This window comes from Macaca mulatta, chromosome 1 (assembly GCF_049350105.2).
Source record: "Macaca mulatta isolate MMU2019108-1 chromosome 1, T2T-MMU8v2.0, whole genome shotgun sequence".
Lineage (NCBI taxonomy): Eukaryota > Metazoa > Chordata > Mammalia > Primates > Cercopithecidae > Macaca > Macaca mulatta.
In genome coordinates, this window is record NC_133406.1 from 119,539,409 (window position 1) to 119,560,109 (window position 20,701).

The 20,701-nt window shown below is 42.2% G+C and overlaps 2 protein-coding genes across 2 annotated transcripts in view; both read left to right on the forward strand.

Moving 5' to 3' along the window:
• Nucleotides 1-18,776, forward strand: part of RNF115 (ring finger protein 115) — an 83,138-nt gene extending 64,362 nt beyond the window's left edge. The window contains exons 5-9 of the mRNA NM_001266784.1: nt 12,153-12,224; nt 13,689-13,761; nt 14,701-14,794; nt 17,095-17,210; nt 18,219-18,776. Coding sequence (NP_001253713.1) covers nt 12,153-12,224; nt 13,689-13,761; nt 14,701-14,794; nt 17,095-17,210; nt 18,219-18,350 — 487 coding nt within the window. The 3' untranslated portion in view covers nt 18,351-18,776. The remainder of the gene's footprint in view (nt 1-12,152; nt 12,225-13,688; nt 13,762-14,700; nt 14,795-17,094; nt 17,211-18,218) is intronic.
• Nucleotides 1-20,701, forward strand: part of LOC708768 (NBPF member 20) — an 853,661-nt gene that overhangs the window by 537,577 nt on the left and 295,383 nt on the right.

The following is a 20,701-nucleotide window of genomic DNA, read 5'->3' on the forward strand; positions in this document are numbered from 1 at the left end:
GTATGTTTTGAAAGTACAATTTCATGTTTTACAAATTTTAAAAAATTGATTAAACTTTAGCATGGCTTCTTCCTGATAACAGTTTTGTCCTCTTGCTTTGAGAAGGAACATATGGGCATTCCATTTATGGTTTCCATGGGCTACATCTCAATTTCCTGTTCATTTTACTGGTTTCACTGTAAACAGAGTACTTTGTATTTAATGGCCAGCTGCGGTGGCTCACACCTGTAATCCCAGCACTTTGGGAGGCCGAGGTGGGTGGATCACTTGAGGTCAGGAGTTCCAGACCAGCCTGACCAACATGATGAAATCCCATCTCTACTAAAAATCCAAAAATTAACAAGGCATGGTGGTGGTTGCCTGTTATCCCAGCTACTCAGGAGGCTGAGGCAGGAGGATCACTTGCAGTGAGCCAAGATTGCACCACTGTACTCCAGCCTGGGCAACAGAGCAAGACTCCATTTCAAGAAAAAGAGTACTTTGTATTTAAGAAATCAGGTGTCAGAGATTAGCCTTTGTGGGATTATTAGTGTGTTCCTCACACCAACTTAATAAGTTTCCCTGAAATGAGATCCATTTTCTTTGACTTTTTCATTGGCATGAGTAAAAGTTTTTTACTAACACAAAGACAGGGAAATCTCACATTGTTCATTCATTCTGCAAATATTTATTCAGTGTCCCTAAAGTATGTGCTTTATCCTCTAATCTGCAGCTTTTGAATGATAGTTAATTAGGTCTTGAATAGACTAGCTCATCTTATCTGACTTTAAGTGCATCTGACTTGTGTCAGCAGATTAATTTATACATTTATAACTGAGGGTATTCTGTTTCAGTGACTCCAAAACTCATTTGTTTGTTAGCATACTGTTGTCTGTGAATTTCTCAGATATCAAGAAATCAAAAGCAATCGGATGGTGGTTTGGTACATATAGAATCAGCAAGGAAATTGCATGATCTTTAAGAGAAATTCCATTCAGGTTGTGATAAATGCTAAGAAATTACTCATATTTCACTTCAAATAATTTTTTAGGACGGTAAAATTTTTTTTTTTTTTTTTTTTGAGACAGAGTCTTGCTCTGTCGCCCAGGCTGGGGTGCAGTGGCCGGATCTCAGCTCACTGCAAGCTCCGCCTCCCGGGTTTAGACCATTCTCCTGCCTCAGCCTCCCGAGTAGCTGGGACTACAGGAGCCTGCCACCTCGCCCGGCTAGTTTTTTTTTTGTATTTTTTAGTAGAGACGGGGTTTCACCGTGTTAGCCAGGATGGTCTCGATCTCCTGACCTCGTGATCCGCCCGTCTCGGCCTCCCAAAGTGCTGGGATTACAGGCTTGAGCCACCGCGCCCGGCCTTAGGACGGTAAAATATTAATGCTTGTTAGGTTTTTTTGCTTTGTGTTAGGTCAACACCAGCACATTCATATTTTCCAGACAAGTAATAGAGATTACCACCCACTAGTCTGCACTTATTACATTGAAACCCATCTTTATTTTATTTTGTTGTTTTTGTTTTGTTTTGTTTTGTTTTTTTGAGAGGGAGTCTCACTGTCTCCCAGGTTGCAGTGCAGTGGTGTGATCTCAGCTCACTGCAACCTCTGCCTCCCAGATTCAAGCAATTCTCCTGCCTCAGCCTCCTGAGTGCTGGGACTATAGGCATGAGCCACAATGCCTGGCTAATTTTTTTGTATTTTTAGTGAAGACAGGGTTTTGCCATGTTGGCCAGGCTGGTCTCGAACTCCTGACCTCAAGTGATCCTCCTGCTTCAGCCTTTCAAGGTGTTGGGATTACAGGCATAAGCCACTGCACCCAGCCCCATTTTTATTTTGTTGTGCTTTACTCTTTTGGTTCTTTGTTGCATTTTAGCCTGGTGGTTTAGTCTCCTTCCTGGCTATATAAAGGAAGCCTCTTTGATTTTAGTTAGCAGTAAGCTGTTTCCGATTCGCTTTGTAGGGTACATTACTTCTAAGAAGCTGTCCCACCTAAATAATATGTTCTTTTTAAAATTTATTATTTTTATTTTCGATTCAGGGGGTACATGTACAGATTTGGTTTTAATTTTTAAATTTTTAAAAATTTGCTCTCCTGGTAACTCACAGAACAGCAGGTTTATTACACAGGTATATTGTGTGATGCTGGGGTTTGGGCTTATGATGATCCCATAACCTAAGCAGTGAACATAGTACCTATAGGTAGTTTCTCAACCTTTGCCCTTCTCCCTCCCTGTCCGGTTTTGTGATCCCCAGTGTTTATTATTCCTTACTTTGTGTCCCTGTGTAACCAATGTTTAGTTCCCATGTATAAGTGAGAACATGTGGTATTTCTGTTTTCTGCATTAACTTGCTTATTAGGCTAATGACCTCCAACTATATCAACTATATCCATGTTGCTGCAAAGTACATGATTTTTTTCTTTTTTATGGCTGTGTAAAGAATATATTTTAAGATTTCCTACCTAGAGAATATGTGCTTCTGAAGTTAACCCTAGATTCTTGGACCATGGTTTTCTGACCACTGATCACATCTCAGATTTTGAGAACTGACTTTTTTCGGTTAACTTTTTTTTTCCTTATTAAAAAAAAATTTTTTTTGGTATGGAATAAAAAGACAACCTTATCCAGAAATAGCCATAGTTACGCCTTGATGTATAATCTTATAGACCTTTTAAAATATATATATATGATAATTACATCTATATAATTGAAATTGAATTGATTATACTACACATATTTTATAATATTTTTTATCTTAATAGATTGTATATATCTTTCAAGATACATTTGATTGGGGCCTATATTAGTCTGTTTTCACAAAACTGATAAAGACATACCTGAGACTGGGAAGAAAAAGAGGTTTATTTGGACTTAACAGTTTCACATGGCTGAGAAGGCCTCAGAATCATGGTGGGAGGCTAAAGGCACTTGTAACATGGCGGCAGCCTAACCATGTCATTCAGCCCCTGGCCCCTCCAAATCTCATGTCCTCACATTTCAAAACCAGTCATGCATTCCCAGCAGTCCCCCCAAGTCTTAATTCATTTAGGTATTAACCCAAAGTCCAAAGTCTCATCTGAGATAAGGCAAGTCCCTTCTGCCTGTGAGCCTATAAAATCAAAAGCAAGCTAGTTACTTCCTAGATACAGTGGAGGTACAGGTATTTGGTAAATACAGCCATTCCAAATGGGAGAAATTGGCTAAAATAAAGGGGTTACAGGCTCCATGCATGTCCGAAATCCAGCGGGGCAGTCAAATTTTGAAGCTCCAAAATAATCTTTGAGTCCAAGTCTCACATCCAGGTCATGCTGATGCAAAAGGTGGGTTCCCATGGTCTTGGGCAGCTCTACCCCTGTGACTTTGTGGGATACAACCTCCCTCCTTGCTGCTTTTCACTGTCTGGTGTTGAGTGTCTATGGCTTTTCTAGGCTCATGGTGCAAGCTGTCGGTGGGTCTACCATTCTGGGATCTGGAAGATGGTGGCCCTCTTCTCACAGCTCCACTATGCGGTTCCCTAGTAGGGACTCTGTGTGGGGGCTCCCACCCCACATTTTCCTTCCACACTGCCCTAGCAGAGGTTCTCCATGAGGGCCCCGCCCCTGCAGCAAACTTTTGCCTGGGCATCCAGGTGTTGCCATACATCTTCTGAAATCTAGGTGGAGGTTCCTAAACCTCAATTCTTGTCTTCAGTGCACTCGCAGGCTCAACACCACAGGGAAGCTGCCAAGCCTTTGGGCTGGCACCCTCTGAAGCCACAACCCAAGCTCTATGTTGGCCCCTTTCAGCCATGGCTGGAGCAACTGGGACACAGGGCACCAAGTCCCTAGGCTACATACAACACGGGGACCCTGGGCCCAGCCCATGAAACCACTTTTTCCTCCTGGGCCTCTGGGCCTGTGATGGGAGGGGCTGCCGTGAAGGTCTCTGACAGGGCCTGGAGACATTTTCCCTGTGGTCCTGGGTATTAACATTAGGCGCCTTGCTACTTATGCAGATTTCTGCAGCTGGCTTCAATTTCCCCTTAAAAAATGGGTTTTTCTTTTCTATCACATAGGGAGCAAATTTTCCAAATTTTTATGCTCTGCTTATCTTATAAAACTGGTTAACAGCACCCAAGTTACCTCTTGAATGCTTTGGTGCTAGAAATTTCTTCTGCCAGATATCCTAAATCATCTCTCTCAAGTTCAAAGTTCCACAAATCTGTAGGACAGGGACAAAATGCTTCTTCTTTGCTAAAACATACCAAGAGTCACCTTTGCTCCAGTTCCCAACAAGTTCCTTATCTCCATTCTGAGACCACCTCAGCCTGGACCTTATTGTCCACATCACTATTAGCATTTTGGGCAAAACCATTGAGTAAGTCTCTAGGAAGTTCCAGACCTTCCCACATTTTCCTGTCTTCTTCTGAGCCCTTCAAACTGTTACAACTTCTGACTGTTACCCAGTTCCAAAGTCACTTCTACATTTTTGGGTATCTTTTAGCAATGCCCCACTCCTGGCACCAATTTACTATATTGGTCCTTTTTCACGCTGCTGATAAAGACATACCCAAGACTGGGAAGAAAAAGAGCTTTAATTGGACTTACAGTTCCACATGGCTGGGGAGGCCTCAGAATCATGGTGGGAGGCAAAAGGGACTTCTTACATGGTGGCGGCAAGAGAAATGAGGAAGAAGCAAAAGCAGAAACCCCTGATAAACCCATCAGATCTCATGAGACTTATTCACTGTCATGAGAATAGCATGGGAAAGATCAGCCTCCATGATTCAATTACCTCCCCCTGGGTCCCTCCCCGCAGCATGTAGGAATTCTGGGAGATACAATTCAAGTTGAGATTTGGGTGGAGACACAGCCAAACCATATCAGAGCCCATCTAGGGGAGGTTTCTTAATTAATTAATTTTTTCCTGGGCTCAAGTGATCCTCCTATCTCAGCTTCCTAAGCATCTGGGACCACAGGTGTGCAGCACTAGGCCCAGCTAATTTTAAAATTTTTTCGTAGAGATGGGGTCTCCTTATGTTGCCCAGGCTGGTCTTGTATTCCCATCTTGACCTCCCAATGTGCTGGGATTACAGGTGTGAGCCAGTTTGCCTGGCCCCATAAGAGGTCTCTTAATTTATTCAACAGACATTGTGTATTACTATGTGCCAGATGTTGGGCATACAGTAGTCAATAAATAGTCAAGAATGACTGCCCTTATGGAGCTCAAGTGCTAATGGGGAGAGATAGACAATCAAAATAAACAGAATGTTAAGCAGTAGTAAGTGCTATGGTGGAAGAAAAGCAGGGATGGGAGATAGGGAATATGGTGGAAGTGAAGTTTCAAAAAGAGCATGGTCAGCAAATGTCTTATTGAGAAAGTATCTGAATAGACACCAAGGAAGTGTAGGGATGTACAAACAAGGAGAGACCAATGTAGGGCAGAGAAGGTGAGGGGAATGGTAGGAGAAGTTGATGGGAGTAGGAATGGGGAGGTGGGTATTAGATTATATGAAGCCTAGTTGGCAATTATAAGAACTTCTATTCCAGTGGAGAGTTAGGTGTCATTTATATCTTGAAATGATTGCTCTCACTGCTGTGCTGAAAATAAAATGGGGGGCTGCAAGGTGTGCGAGGCAAAGACACAGCAGAGAAACTATTTAAGAGGCTATTGCGTTCATATAAGCTAGAGATACCAGTGGTTTGGGTGAGAGTAGTGAAAAATGGTTTGGTTTCAGATGCAGTTTGGCAATATTCATGATAGGATTTACTGACAGATTGGATATGGGGTGTAACAGAAAGAAGAGTTATGACATCAAGGTTTTTGGCCTGAAAACAAGAAAAATGGAGCCACCATCTGCTGACATGGGGAACATTAGGAGGAGTAAGTTTGGAGGAAAATATTTAAGAGTTAATTCAGTTTGGGACATAATAAGTTTGAGGTGCTTATTACGCAAGTGGAAATGTTGAGTAGGCAGAGGTCTTGGCTGGAGATAAAATTTGGAAGTTGTGGCCTATATATGGTATTTAAAATTATAAAGCTGGATAAAATGGTCAAAGAAGTCAAGATAGGAGATAGTAGAGCTCAGAGAATGGAGGCCTGGGCCTTCCAAACTTAGAAGTTTGGAAGATAAGAATAAGCAAAGGAAACTCAGAAGAAACAGCCTGGGAAGTATGAGGAAAACCTAGAGAGAGTACAGCTCTGGCAACTATGTGAAGACTCTTACCTGGTTTTAGCATGTGACTTCCCTTCCAGACCCAGTGGGTTGATTTTTCTCTTCTGTAAGTTTCTGAAATTAAATGTATACACTATCTTTGTTCCCTCCACATCCTCCCAGACATTTAGCTTTAACAAGAAAAGATTTTTTTTTTAATAAACAAAATTCATTGTAAATACTCTATGAACTATTGTTCTCCGAGCAACAGCTCATATGCATTGGGGCCACCCTGAGCAGTCTCTGTTACTGCTGCAAAAATATGAGACTAACATCTGACTTCCAGAGAGTGAGCAGCCAAGAAAGAGGAATCATCAGCTCATCAGCTGCTGGTGAATTGTTCCTCATAATTCCAAGCATTCCTATAGGATTGACTTTTAACAGCTTCAAGAACTAGGCTGTCTCTCACACTTGATTATTACCATTTACTTATTGATCAGTTTAAGCATGTGATAATTTGCCCTTCTTGTCACTGGCAAATAGGTGGATATATATTAGTTACCTATTGCTGTGTAACACATTACTCCAGAATTTAACAGCTTATGACAGTATTTATTATCTCACAATTTTTGCGGGTCAGGAATTTGGGAGCAGTTTAGCTAGGTGGTTCTGGTGAAGGGCTTCATGAGGTTATTTATAATCAACATGTCAGCTGTGGCTGCAGTCATCCGAACACTTAACTAGACCTGGAAGATCCACTTCCAAGATGGCTCACTCACATGACTGTTGGCAGGAGGCCATAGTTCCTCACCATCTGGGCCTCTCCATAGGGCTCCTTGAATGTCCCTATTACTTGGCAGCTAGCTTCTCTTGGAGTTATTGATCCAAGAGAATGATAGAGGAAGAAGGAAAAAAACCCATAATGCCTTTTTATATCCTAATTTTGGAAGTCACACACTGTCATTTCTGCTGCATTTTGTCTGTAAGAGGTGAATCATTAAGTCTAGCCCACATTCAAGGAGAAGAGAATTAGCTCCACCTCTAAAGAATTCATGGATGTATTTTAAAATCACCAGTTTGCCCTCTAGCCACAAATTATTTACACTTCTTCCTCCCAAGAGCTATCAAAAAAAGTTTCCTTCTTCTGTAGCATCAGCTTGAAATACAGGTAGCTGTCCTTTAACTAGGTCCAAGTGTGGGTGTGGCTTCTTGGGTATAGTTCCTCAGGTACAGTTCCTTTTGATATGAAGACCTGTAAACTAAAGAGACAAGTAATCTACCTATCACACACCCAACATGCAGTGATGTGGACAGGCAGTGATTCTGAACAGGTATAAAGATTTCCTGTTCCAAAAGGGAAAAATGGCGGCACAAAGAAATTGCTGGTTCATAGCAATTATAATAGTTGTCTAGACAAATGTCAGAAATTCCTTGACTAGGACTTCTGTTTCTGCCCAGGAGTTCTTCTCTGTGACTCTGGAGTCCACCTTGTTAGTCATCCTTTCTTTTCCATTAAAAGTAGTTCATATTTGTAGCTGCATAGCTTTCTTAGCATGCTTCTTGCTGGTAGAAATTTGAGGGCCCAGAGACCTGTTTTCATTTTGTACTATCTTTCCACCTTTCGGTTTAAGCTGTCAGTGTTTCTTTTTAAAACTTTGATATCCTGTGAATCTCACTGGGGTTCATGCAATTAGGCAAAAGCCACGTCCACCAATCTCTTCTAATTAGACTTTTTCCAACTTGGGTTTCTGCTGGGATTGCTGAGGGATACCACTTGTAGTGGGTAGAATTGTGTCCCCCAGAAAGCTGTATTCAAGTCCTAACCCTGATAAGGTCACTGTGAATATGACCTTATTTGGAAACAAGGTCTTTACAGATGTAGTCAAGTTATAAGAAGATCACACTGGATCAGGAAGGGCCTTAATCCAACGGTTGATAGTCTTATAAGGAGAGAAATTTGCTGGGTGCGGCGGCTTACTCCTGTAATCTCAGCACTTTGGAAGGCCGAGGTGGGAGGATCACCTGAGGTCAGGAGTTCGAGACCAGCCTGGCCAATGTGGTAAAACCCCATGTCTACTAAAAATACAAAAATTAGCCAGGCGTGGTGGCTCATGCCTGTAATCCCAGCTACTCAGGAGGCTGAGGCATGAGAATCGCTTAAACCTTGAGGCAGAGGTTGCAGTGAGCCAAGATCGCACCTACTGCACTACGGCCTGGGCGAGAGTGAGACTCTGCCTCAAAAAAAAAGAGGAAGCTAGAAATTTGGACATGAACACAGAAGACAAAGAGAAGAAAGCCGTGTGATGACAGTGGCAGAGACTGGGGGGACATAACGTCTACAAATCAAGGAATGGCAAAGATTGCTGCCAACCATCACCAGAAGCCGGGAAAGAGTCATGGAAATAATCTCCCTCAGAACTTTCTGAAAGAACTAACCCTACTGACACCCTCCAAATCAGTGAGCGAATAAATTCCTTTTGTTTTAAGCTACCCAGTTTGTGGTAGTTTGTTATAGCAGTAACACCCTTAAACTTCTTAGTCCAATTTTCTAACTGAGTGATTCTTTAGGTACTATTTTAGATCTTTCTGAGGTTGTGGTGGTTTTTTTTGTTTTTGTTTTTTTTTGAGGCAGAGTTGCACTCTGTCACCGAGACTGGAGTGCAGTGGTACAATCTCAGCCCACTGCAACGTCTAACTCCGGGTTCAAGTGATTCTCATGTTTCGGCCTCCCGAGTAGCTGGCATTAGAGGTGTGTGCCACCATGCCCAGCTAATTTTTGTATTTTTAGTAGAGACGGGTTTCTTCATGTTGGCCAGGCTGGTCTCAAATTCCTGGCCTCAAGTGATCCTCCTGCCTTGACCTCCCAAAGTGCTGGGATTGTAGGTGTGAACCACTGCGCCCGGCCCTTTCTGAGGTCTTAACAAAGAATTGTTATAGTCTGATCCTTGGCTTCATCTGAAATCAGTCTTTTGGCAGTGCCTTGGATTTAATCTTTGCTTGAAATCCATTTCTTAATTTTAGTGTCATTTACTAATCTGGAGATGCTGGGAATTCTCAGAATTATATAATTCTGTCCTTTTTGTTTAACTGTCTGTCCTTCCTTTAATTTATACCTCTTTTGCATTTTAAAGTAAGCAACAAGAAGCCAGGAGGTACTTTCAAAAGTGGAAATCTCTTTAGCTAGATTATCAACCAGTTTGTGGACCGCAACGTCTGCTTTCCATGTTATGGTAAGGCAACAGCTTTGCCAGTATATAACAAGGATCTTTTTCCCTCCAGTTTCTAATAAGATTTTTCTGCCTTTTCTTAATCTCACCTTTAACTTCCTCAAAGGCCATAGTGCTGCTTTTTTTTTTCAAGGCTCTTCAAACTTTACTGATGCTCTCCTCAAAGTCCTTTTAACTTCTGCCCCACTGCTGGGTTCCAAAGGTACTCTCACATTTTAGGTCTTTATTATGGTAGCACGTGTATCCAGATATCAAAATCTGTATGTTACCTATTGCCGTATAACAAATTATCTCAGAGTTTAGTGGCTTAAAACAAACAGATATTTATTATCTCACAGATTCACTGGGTCAGGAACAGGTTCAGTTGGGAGTAGCGTTGCTGAGTGATGCTGGCCCAGGATTTCATGAGCTTACAGTCAAGATGTTGGCCACTGCTGCAGTATAGGGGTGACTAGGCTTTACACATATTCTGGCAGGTTTGTTCTGGCTGGTGGCAGGAGTGCTCAGTTCCTCATCACATGGACCTTTCTATAGGACTGCTTGATATGGCACTCTTCCAGAGCAAGTGATTGATCCAACAGAAGTACAAGGAGAAAGCACTATGCGCCCCGCCCACCACACCACCTTTTTTTCTTGAGGCAAAGTCTCACTCTGTCACCCATGCTGGAGTGCAATGGCATGATCTTGGCTCACTGCAACCTCCGCCTCCCGGGTTCAAGTGATTCTCCTGCCTCATCCTCCTGAGTAGCTGAGACTATAGGCATGTGCCGCCATGCCTCGCTAATTTTTGTATTTTTAGTAGAGATGGAGTCATGTTGGCCAGGCTGGTCTCGAACTCCTGACCACAAGTGATCCATCCACCTCGAAGTGCTGGGATTACAGGCATGAGCCACCACACCTGGCCATTTCTCCTGCTTTGTTACCTTGTCTTGGAAGTCACAGGTGATCAGTTCTGCCATATTCTATTGTTAAGTGGGTCACTAAGTCAAGCCCACACTGAAGGGAAGATTATCAAATAATTTTTGGACATATTTTTAAAACAACACGAAGCATTCTTTGAAAAAGCCAGCGAATTCATAGAAGCAGAGAGTAGAATGGTAATTACCAGGAGCTGTGGGGCAGAGGGGTGGATTAGAGAGATGTTGAAGGATATAAAATTTCAGTTAAAAGTTCAAGAGATGTGTTGTACAACATGGTGGCTGTAGTTAATAACAATGTTTTCAGCCAGGTGCAATGGCTCATGCCTATAATCCCAGCACTTTGGGAGGCCAAGGCAGGCAGATTACTTGACAGCCCGGCTAATATGGTGAAACCCCATCTCTACTAAAAATACAAGAATTAGCTGGGCATGTTGGTGCGCATCTGTAATCCCAGCTACTTGGGAGGCTGAAACACAAGAATTGCTTGAACCTGGGGGACAGAGTTTGCAGTGAGCCGAGATGGTGCCACTGTACTCCAGCCTGGGTGAGAGAGCAGGACTTCATCTCAAAAAAAAAACAAACAAAAAACAGTGTTTTGTACATTTGAAAATTGCTAAGAGAGTAGATTTTAAGTGTTATTGTTGTAAATAAGTTTGTGAGGTAATGCATATGTTGATAGTTTGATGTAGTCATTCCACAATGCTTACATATTTCAAAATATGTTCTATACCATAATATATACAATTTTTGTCAGTTAAAAATAAATAATGAAAAATAATACAAAAAGGCAAGCAAACAAACGGAATAGTGCAGTTAGCTGCTGAGCTGCTGTTGAACTTTAGTAGCAGGGAAAGTCTAATGTTGGCTACTGCCATTGTTACATTAATTGGCCTAATAAGTAAAGTGGGAACCAGGGACTTAAAATTGCATATCATTGCTGGGCGCAGTGGCTCACACCTGTAATCCCAACGGTTTGGGAGGCCGAGGTCAGGAGTTCAAGATCAGCTTTGTCAACATGGTAAAACCCCGTCTCTACTAAATCTACTAAATATACAAAAAATTAGACGGGTGTGGTGGCAGGTGCCTGTAATCCCAGCTGCTCGGGACGCTAAGGCAGGAGAATTGCCTGAACCCGGGAGGCAGAGGTTGCAGTGAGCTGAGATCACGTCATTGCACTCCACCCTGGGCGGCAGAGCGAGACTCTGTCTCCAAAAAGAAAAAAAAATTACACATCATCCAGAACACAGAAGATCTAGGGGAACAATTTCTTCAGGTTTTTCTTTTGCTGAGGCATCACTCCAGTATCTCTTTGGGTAACAAAGACTCATTCGTATAAAGAACTGTGTACCTGTGCCATCTTAAGTATTCAGAGTGACAAATGCTAAGCATGTGTGTGTTTATATGTGTTTGTGTTATAATCATCTAAAACAACCTTAAAATAGAATTATTGCTTGAACTTTTATTTTGAAGGACCCATTAAATGATATCTTATTCACAAACCCAATGTGTACAACATACAAAAATGGAACTACCCTTGTTAAAGGAAGGTGGGTCCAGAATTCCACTGGCTCGGCATCCCTTTTAACCCTTTCTTATGTTGGTGGAACAAGGAACATAGTTTGAAAAACTATACCATACCATCAGATCCCTTTCCAGCTTAATTCACAAAAATCTATTAATCTATAAGATAGCAGAGTTCAGGAAGATAGCCATAATAGCAAAATAGCACACCGCCGTGTGGCAGGCTGGTTTCTGATGCTGTCTCTTGTGTAATAGCCAATAAAAAACTATTTTGGTTTAGGGAAGTAGTTGGTAATTAGGCAGCCATGGATATCTGTAGAGTACTTTCATTAGTCTGTTGTCTTACCTAATTTTTTCTTCTCTAACAGAATACTACAACACATCTTTGCAGGATTCTTTGCAAATTCTGCCATTCCTGGATCTCCACACCCTTTTTCCTGGTAAGTAACTAATTGCTTTCTATCTTACTCTATTGGAGTGACATCATTTTAGGTGCTGTCATTTCTGTGCAGTAGAGAAAAAGAGCTGCATAGGCCAGGCGTGGTGGCTCACGCCCATAATCGCATTCCAGCACTTTGGGAGGCTGAGGCTGGTGGATCACGAGGTCAGGAGATCGAGACCATCCTGGCTAACATGATGAAACCCCATCTCTACCAAAAATACCAAAAATTAGCCAGGCGTGGTGGCACGCGCCTGTAGTCCCAGTTACTTGGAGGCTGAGGCAGGAGAATCACTTGAACCCGGGAGACGGAGGTTGCAGTGAGCCGAGATCGCGCCACTGTACTCCAACCTGGGCAACAGAACGAGACTCCATCTCAAAAAACAAAACAAAAAAACTGCATAGGTGAGTATGTAGATGTAACTGGAGGCTGCTAGACTGCCATTATCTGCTAAGCCCAAACTTAATCAGAACTTTTATTTTTTTATTATTCAGGCTCAGGAAGGCTGTCCTGGTCCCCCAGAATGTTTGGTTGCTAGAAATGTCTTGATCCCTTTTATATTCAGATCTGAGAGTTGTGTTGAGGTAGGGAATGAGATGGTCCCTGCCAGGCTTGGTATCTGATTTGTGGGTTCCCCAGTAGACTACACAGGAATATTTTACTCCTTAAGAATTTCTGAAGTTGAAAACATTATGCTGAACTTTATTTTTTTCAAAGTAAGAGGATTTGTCGGAAGAAACAATAGGCTGTATTCAGTATCAGAGTGACACTTACGTATGGTAGGGATTAAAGATGGAATTTCTTCTTGTCAGAGAAATTATTTGCCGCTTCTGACTGTGGCCCAGAAGGTTTCTTTGCTCAAAGGAACCTCAGTCCTTTTAGGACCTCTGTCATCCACTAGTCTGGACCTCTGCTGGTAGTGTACCAGCAGCTCTGCGGAGGAGGGAGAAAAAGGTGTTGCCAAGTCCCTTTTGTAATTGCTCTAAGTTGTGATTCAGAGAGACTGCTATGGCTGCTTCTCTACTTGAAAGCTCCTCATTGTCCAGAACTGTGGGCAGCCTCTTATAATGAGGGATGTTTGCTGTAGATTTTGACCAGTCATGAAGGGAAAACTCTCCTTAAAAAGCAGCTCCATCTGTGTTTAATATAAGTGGGCACAGAAAAGACAAATTTTTGAAACCAGCAGGCAATGAGTCACTCTTTTTGTTCTGGCATGTCATGTGGTACTTTAGGTAGCTTCACATTTTATGTTCTAGTTAAGTAAAATTCCTAGAGAATGAGATACTATCTCTGGATAGTTTGTTTGATCTTGAAAATATACAGAATTCTTTGCCTCTTGATCCTGGAGGACTAGTGACTTTCCAGCTCTGAGAGAGAACAGGATCCCTCTGCCACTTTTTTTCTGTGGTGTAAGGCAGAGCCTGGTCACTCCATCTAATGCTGTCTGTCTCATCTCATGTATAGGAGCGGGATGCTGCACTCCAACCCTGGGGACTATGCCTGGGGTCAGACAGGGCTTGATGCCATTGTAACCCAGGTGAGGAGCTGCCTTTTGAGGGTGTCTGTTCAGTGTGTCTCATGGTTCCATAGGCTTCCTGCTTTCCTTCTGCTACTTTCTGAAATGGCAGTCATTCTGCTTTCTCTAATATTTTGAATTTTGGGGTTTCCATTTTACTAAAGGGATGAATGATTTATGGGGTTAGCTCAGCATCCATGCACTTCCTAGGTCCGAGGGAATTTCTAGAAGATGGTTTCATCTCCATAGGAAGAAAAGACTTCTATAAAAAATAGTATTTTGTATTTTTGGTCTTTCTTGTTCAGTCCTATAAGGATTCTGTTGACAAGTATTTCACAAAAAAAGGAGGATTTCCTCACATGTCGAAGCAGGGATTTCTGCTAGATGGAGCAAAGTAGGGGAAGGAAGCAGAGAAAAAGGTATTCCCATGCCATGTATAATTGCTTCCACTTGTTTATGTTCATTTTAATTTGATTGGTTTTTCATTTCCCTTGTGGATTTCTGAGACTAGAAAGCATGTCCTTTATATTCAGTCTTCTTATAGGCGGTAATTTACCTATTTCTTGGCTTACATTATGCTACTTTTCATACTCTCGCTTTTTTCTTATTCCAGCAGAATGAAGCTTTTGGACCAGTTACATATTAACTTTTAATTAAGCTGTAGTTTTATTCATGACATCACAACCCTTTTGCTGCCCCTGAAGTTGCTTTATGCCCAGAGGTGGGCCTTGCAATCATGGGTTTGTCTGTAGGCTTATGCAATGTCACTCTGAAATTGTAAAGCAATTATGAGTGTTCTGGCAGCAGGAAAGGGGAAACCCAAGTCTCTCAGAGCCTAGCAGAAGTAAGAGTAACTAACATACCTAATGTCTGTGCTGTTGGTTCTCAGCTGGAGCAGCTCCCTCTCCAGGTGTATTGAGATGTCTGCCACTTCATCTTTTTCTTTCTCTTTTTTTGTAGCTTTTAGGACAACTGGAAAACACAGGCCCTCCCCCAGCTGACAAGGAAAAGATCACATCTCTTCCAACAGTGACAGTAACTCAGGAACAAGTTGGTAGGTTCATTTTTATACTTACTCTGTCATCTTCTGATCTCTGTTCAAAATCCCAGTATCTTCTGACAAGTGAAAAGTTTAAAAAATGAACAAAATAAAAAGACAAAAAAGATAAATAAGAAAAAAAATCCCAATACCTTCCTATATTAAGGACCTTTAAGTGAAGCTATGGCCCTCTAAAATTCCTACCTGGGTGCCAAATCTGGAAAGTTCCTACCCCTTTATTAGGTTAGTCAGTAGGTATTTCCTAAGCAATTATGTCTCTTTTTTAGGTGCCATTGGGAATAAAGAGGTACAAAGATAGATAAGACTTGACTCTGATAAGTTGAAGAAAAACTCATCAAATGATTAAAAACTGTGTTGGACACATGATACTGACATTGGGGAAAGGAGAAGAGAAAAAAATAGGAGACTGGGAATTTGTTTCAGATCTACTTTGTGTCAGGTACAGTTAGGTATATTAGTCATAGATATTACTTTATTTGTAAGCACTGGAGGAATTTAGTGACAAGGGACAACATTCTGGACTGGGAGTTTCTGTTCCCATCAGTTTGGGTTTAGAGTTAGAGATTTCAAAGACAAGGTGGGCCATCTTAGGTCATTCTATTTAAGGAAAAGTATGCACTAATATACGTGGTGTGTGAGTCAGGTAAAGTGGTCTTTAGGGAAGATTAGTCTAGGGGCAGTGTGTAGCACATTGGAAGCGAGATAGCAGAAACAGGGATTTTAGAGTCTGTCGCAGCAGTCCAGGTGAGGTTCAGGTGATGGTGACAATACTAACAGAAAGGAAAGGGTAGATTCAGAAGATCATTTTGGAGAGAGGCTTTCCTCACTGATTGCGTAATGGGATGAAGGAGGGGAAAGTCAAAGATAATTCTGAGATTTCACAGCTTTGTAACTGTAAACATGGTGCTGACATCTTAAGGGCTGGGGAAATAGTGAATGGGCCCTGGTTTGGGTAAGGAGATGAGGTGATGTTTTACATTTTTAATTCGTTGATTTTTGAGGTGCCAGCTGAGAATCCAAGTGAAGAGGAGCTGGGGATTGCTATGGAGCTGGTTTGAGGGAAAATTAAGTTGTAGCAAAGTATAGGATATATTTGGAGGGTTAAGATCGTGGAATCTGGGATACTAGCTGGGAGGCTGTTGGCAGCAGACTAGGCATGAGAAGTAAAATAATTAAGGCTAAGGTGGTAAGAATGGAGAGTAAGGAGTAAATCGGTTAAGTAGTAGTATTGCCCCAAATGCCTTATCTGCTGTTGGTTCATGGAGCATATCCCAGCCACTAGGCATGTAGACTAGCTGACAGTATTAGCCAAATTTGGGAAACTCAAAACTTGCTGCTTGGAATTCCCAATATAGTTGGTGACTAATGCTTCTCAGAGAAGAGGGTTTTCTGTCTCTTGATTTGGTGACCTGAGCTAGACTTCAACTTTGCAGTTCTGTAGCACCACTTCTGGTATAGCTTTTCTGGTATAGCTTCTGGTATTTTTTTTTCCTTTTCTGGTATAGCTTTTATTAACATTTTTTTTTTTTTTTTGAGACAGAGTTGCTCTGTTGTCCAGGCTGGAGTGCGGTGGCGCGAATTGGCTCACTGCAACCTCCGCCTCCCGGGTTCAAGCAATTCTCTGCCTCAGGCTCCCAAGTAGCTGGGATTACAGGTGCCCACCATCACACCCAGCTAATCTTTGTATTTTTAGTAGAGACAGGGTTTTTACCATCTTGGCCAGGCTGGTCTTGAACTTCTGACCTCGTGATCCACCCGCCTTCGCCCTCATTAACAATTTTTACAGAGAACTTTAGGGCAGCCACACTGAAATAGAGTGCTTTATCCCATGCTGAAAAGAGCATGGTGAAAGTGGCAAGTGGCTTGAGACACTGAACTGCCAAGGTTGCTGAGATGAATTCTTTGGCTATGGTGGACAGATTGACAGTGGAAACTGACTGCCAGAGGGCTGTCACACATTTGGGAAGAAGTTTTTCCGTTTTACTGAACAGATCATCTAAGCCCCGGTTTATTTCTTCCAACTCTTTACATCAAAAAATAGGCCTTGTATAATTCCTACGTAGGCCTTTTTGGAGTAGGCCCCATTCGTCATTCCTCCTTTTCGTGTCTCCGTCTACTACACCTTTGCCCTCGTTTTGAAATAAATTCATGCCTCTTAGCTGCCTGCTACTTGGGTGTACATTTTCTTTTGTCTCATGTCTTTATGCATTCATAGGGTTGGTAGAGACATTGGGTTAGTTTTTTCTTCCTTCCTTTTGCTTGTTTACTTTAAAAGGCATTACCTTCTTCAACAGATATGGGTTTAGAGTGTCCAGTATGCAAAGAAGATTACACAGTTGAAGAGGAAGTCCGGCAGTTACCTTGCAATCACTTCTTTCACAGCAGTTGTATTGTGCCATGGCTGGAACTGGTGAGTACAGCAAGTCATGGCTTCTTGGGGGGATGATTCAGAGTAAAGATATAGTTAACAGTTCCTCGAGATCCAAGTAGATCAGATTTTATCCCATAAATCCCTGGCTAACTCTGGTACTGTTATTTGTTTGGAACTTTTCTGACCAAGGGTTGCAAACTATGTTCTACAGGTCATTGTTTCCTGCCACCTGTTACTGTAAATAACATTTTATTGGAACACAGCTATGTTCATTTGTTTATAGATTGTGGCAACTTTTGTGCTACATCAGCAGAGTTGATTAGTCGTAACAGCTGTAGTGTGGCCTGCAAAGCCTAAAATATTTATTTTCTGTCCCTTTATGTATTTATTTTGAGATAGAGTCTCACTCTGTCACTCAGACTGGAGTGCAGTGGCATGATCTCAACTCACTGAAACCTCCACCTCCTGGGTTCAAGTGATTCTTGTGCCTCAGTCTCTCAGAGTAGCTAGGATTACAGGCATGCACCACCATGCCCAGCCAATTTTTGTGTTTTTAGTAGAGACAGGGTTTCGCCATGTTGGCCAGGCTGATCTCAAACTCCTGACCTTAAGTGATCCTCCTGCCTTGGCCTCCCAAAGTATTGGGATCACAGGTGTGAGCCAGTGCACCCGGCCAATTTTCCTGTCCCTTTAAACAAAAAGTTTGCTGACCTCTGCTCTAGACCATATGGGAAGTAATGGGCAGTTACCCTCTTGTCATAGATTACTCACTGTTTCTGGTTAGTTCTGTTTGGTGGTATGTGTTAGCTGTTATTAACTTGCTGGCCTAGAATTGTGCCTGTCAGTTCTGCTTAAAGTTCTGTTTGGGAGATATCCTGGTATCACACCTTAGAGGCCAGTGCATGCTGTATGAGGATGCATTCCCTATTGTTTTTCTATTCCAAGTCATAATTTTTGATGTGACAATTCTCAGGGTTATTTAAGTGTGCAGTACTCCCAGCTTCTCAGGCCAGGATCTTCACATAGACTAATATTTTTCTGTTTCAGCATGACACATGTCCTGTATGTAGGAAGAGCTTAAATGGTGAGGACTCTACTCGGCAAAGCCAGAGCTCTGAGGCCTCTGCAAGCAACAGATTTAGCAATGACAGTCAGTTACATGACCGATGGACTTTCTGAAGCTAAAGACCACACCTGAATCTGGGCTGTGGTAATCATCTTACCATAGCTGTACATTGTATCAAAACAAAAAATTAGTAGATGGATTTAGGAATCATGTAAGAAACTCAACACATAATATTAATGCAATGAATGTTTTTCTTCTCTAAATTTAAAGTTAGTATCTACAGATGGAATTGTGGCCACAACCAAATGCCTCTTATCCCTGAATTCAGAGTGATAATTTTATAAGTGTGAAACTTAATTATGTAGGGCTCCTCCCACCTGAATAGAATTAATTCCTGAAAGTCTAGTTAGGGTCCTGCTATCTGTCATGTTGCCTTGTAACGGGTGTTTCCACCTCCTTCTCCAACCTCTACCCTACCATTAGTGTATTTTACTATAAAAACAGTGGAACCACAGCCCTAAAGTCCTGCTGATATAAAGTCCTTTTGTCTTAATTGTATTAAAAAAAAAACAAAAAAAAAACTACTCTTGCTCACATTAGCTATGAGGCGAGGTCAAATTCAGGAATCTAAGACTAATGATTTCGTTTTGTCTTGAACCCCAGAGAGCAAATCAAAGAAAAATTACAGCAAGAAGAGAAAAGTGGTTCATCATTGTGTGCTTTGGTTTTCTTAATTTTTGTTTGTTTGTTTTTTTGAAACAGAGTCTTGCTCTGTTGCCTAGGCTGGAATGCAGTGGCGCGATCTCAGCCCACTGCAACCTCTGCCTCCCGAGCTCAAGCGATTCTCCTGCCCCAGCCTCCCGAGTAGCTGGGACTACAGGCGCTTGTCACCATGCTCAGCTAATTTTTTGTATTTTTAGTAGAGATTGGGGTTTCACCATGTTAGCCAAGATGGTCTTAATCTCCTGACCTTGTGCTCTGCCCACCTCAGCCTCCCAAAGTGCTGGCATTACAGGCGTGAGCCACTGCGCCTGGCGTCTTACTTTAATTTTTAAAGACTACTTCAGTTGATGTAGTTTCCCCAGAAACCTACATAACATATATTGGGAGCCTTATGTTGGTAGGAATCTAATTCCCATTCCTTTTTGGGAATGAGTTGGGCAGCATACAGGCACAGAAAGACAGATGTTTGAGATCTTTGCCTCTGAGATTTTAAAAAATGATTCCTGCCAGGTGCGGTGGCTCACGCCTGTAATCTCAGCACTTTGGGAGGCCGAGGCAGGAGGATCACAAGGTCAAGAGATCGAGACCAGCCTGACCAACATGGAGAAACCCTGTCTCTACTAAAAATACAAAATTAGCTGGCCGTGGTGACGCATGCCTGTAGTCCCAGCTACTCGGGAGGCTGAGGCAGGCCAATCACTTGAACCCGGGAGGCGGAGGTTGCAGTGAGCTAGGATCACACCATCGCACTGCAGTCGGGGCAGCAAGAATGAAACTCCCATCTCAAAAAAAAAAAAAAAAAATCCCCAACTCACTGATTTTTTTTTTTTTTCTGTCACCTAGGCTGGAGCACAGTGGCACAATCTCAGCTCACCACAGCCTCGACCTCCCAGGCTCTAGTGATCCTCCCACCTCAGCCTCCCAAGTAGCTGGGACTACAGGCATGTTGCCACCATGCCTGGGTACCATGCCTGGGTAATTTTTATATTTTTGTAGAGATAGGGTTTTGCCTTGTTGCCCAGGCTGGTCTCAAACTCCTGGGCTCAAGTGATCTGCCTGCCTCAACCTCTCAAAGTGCTCAACTCATTGTTTACTGTCTTTTTTCCTAGTAATCTTAAAATAATTTGCCTCACAGAAATAGAGGCAGTGAGCGTCTGCAGCCAGTTCACTGTTTTTGGTAATTCATTGGTCTTCAGGAGTTAAGATTTTACATTGCCACATTTTAATTTTTAAGCCTATTTTTCATCTCTGAAACTTTCCTTTTCTGCTTGGTTCTCTGGCTATACTTCGACTCAAACTGATCAGTGTGATCATGTCCAAAACAGCTTGGCCTGGGAGAGGTAGGCCTTATTTTTTCAGCCTAGCAATGTCCCATGCACATGCTCTTTGTAGCATTCAAGTGTTTAACATTGAATACAGTAAGGTCAAGAATGTTATTGAAACTTCAAGGTCTCAAAAGGAAATGATGGGGACATAGAACAACTGTTGGTGTACCAAAAAAAAGGTACAGAGGTGCACCATTTGTATTGTCACATCAGCCTTGTATAGTTTAGAATGATCAGAACAAAAACACCACTCTTTAGTGGGTCTCTTTCTTGGCTAGGAGTCTTTCCTCAGTTTTTGTTGACTATCATACACTGATTTGTGGGTGACAGAAGGGGGCTAGAGATACTTTTTTCTGTACTTTGGTAGAGGATGAAGGAGTCAGAGAGGGAAAAGAAAAAGTGAGAGAGTGGCCTGC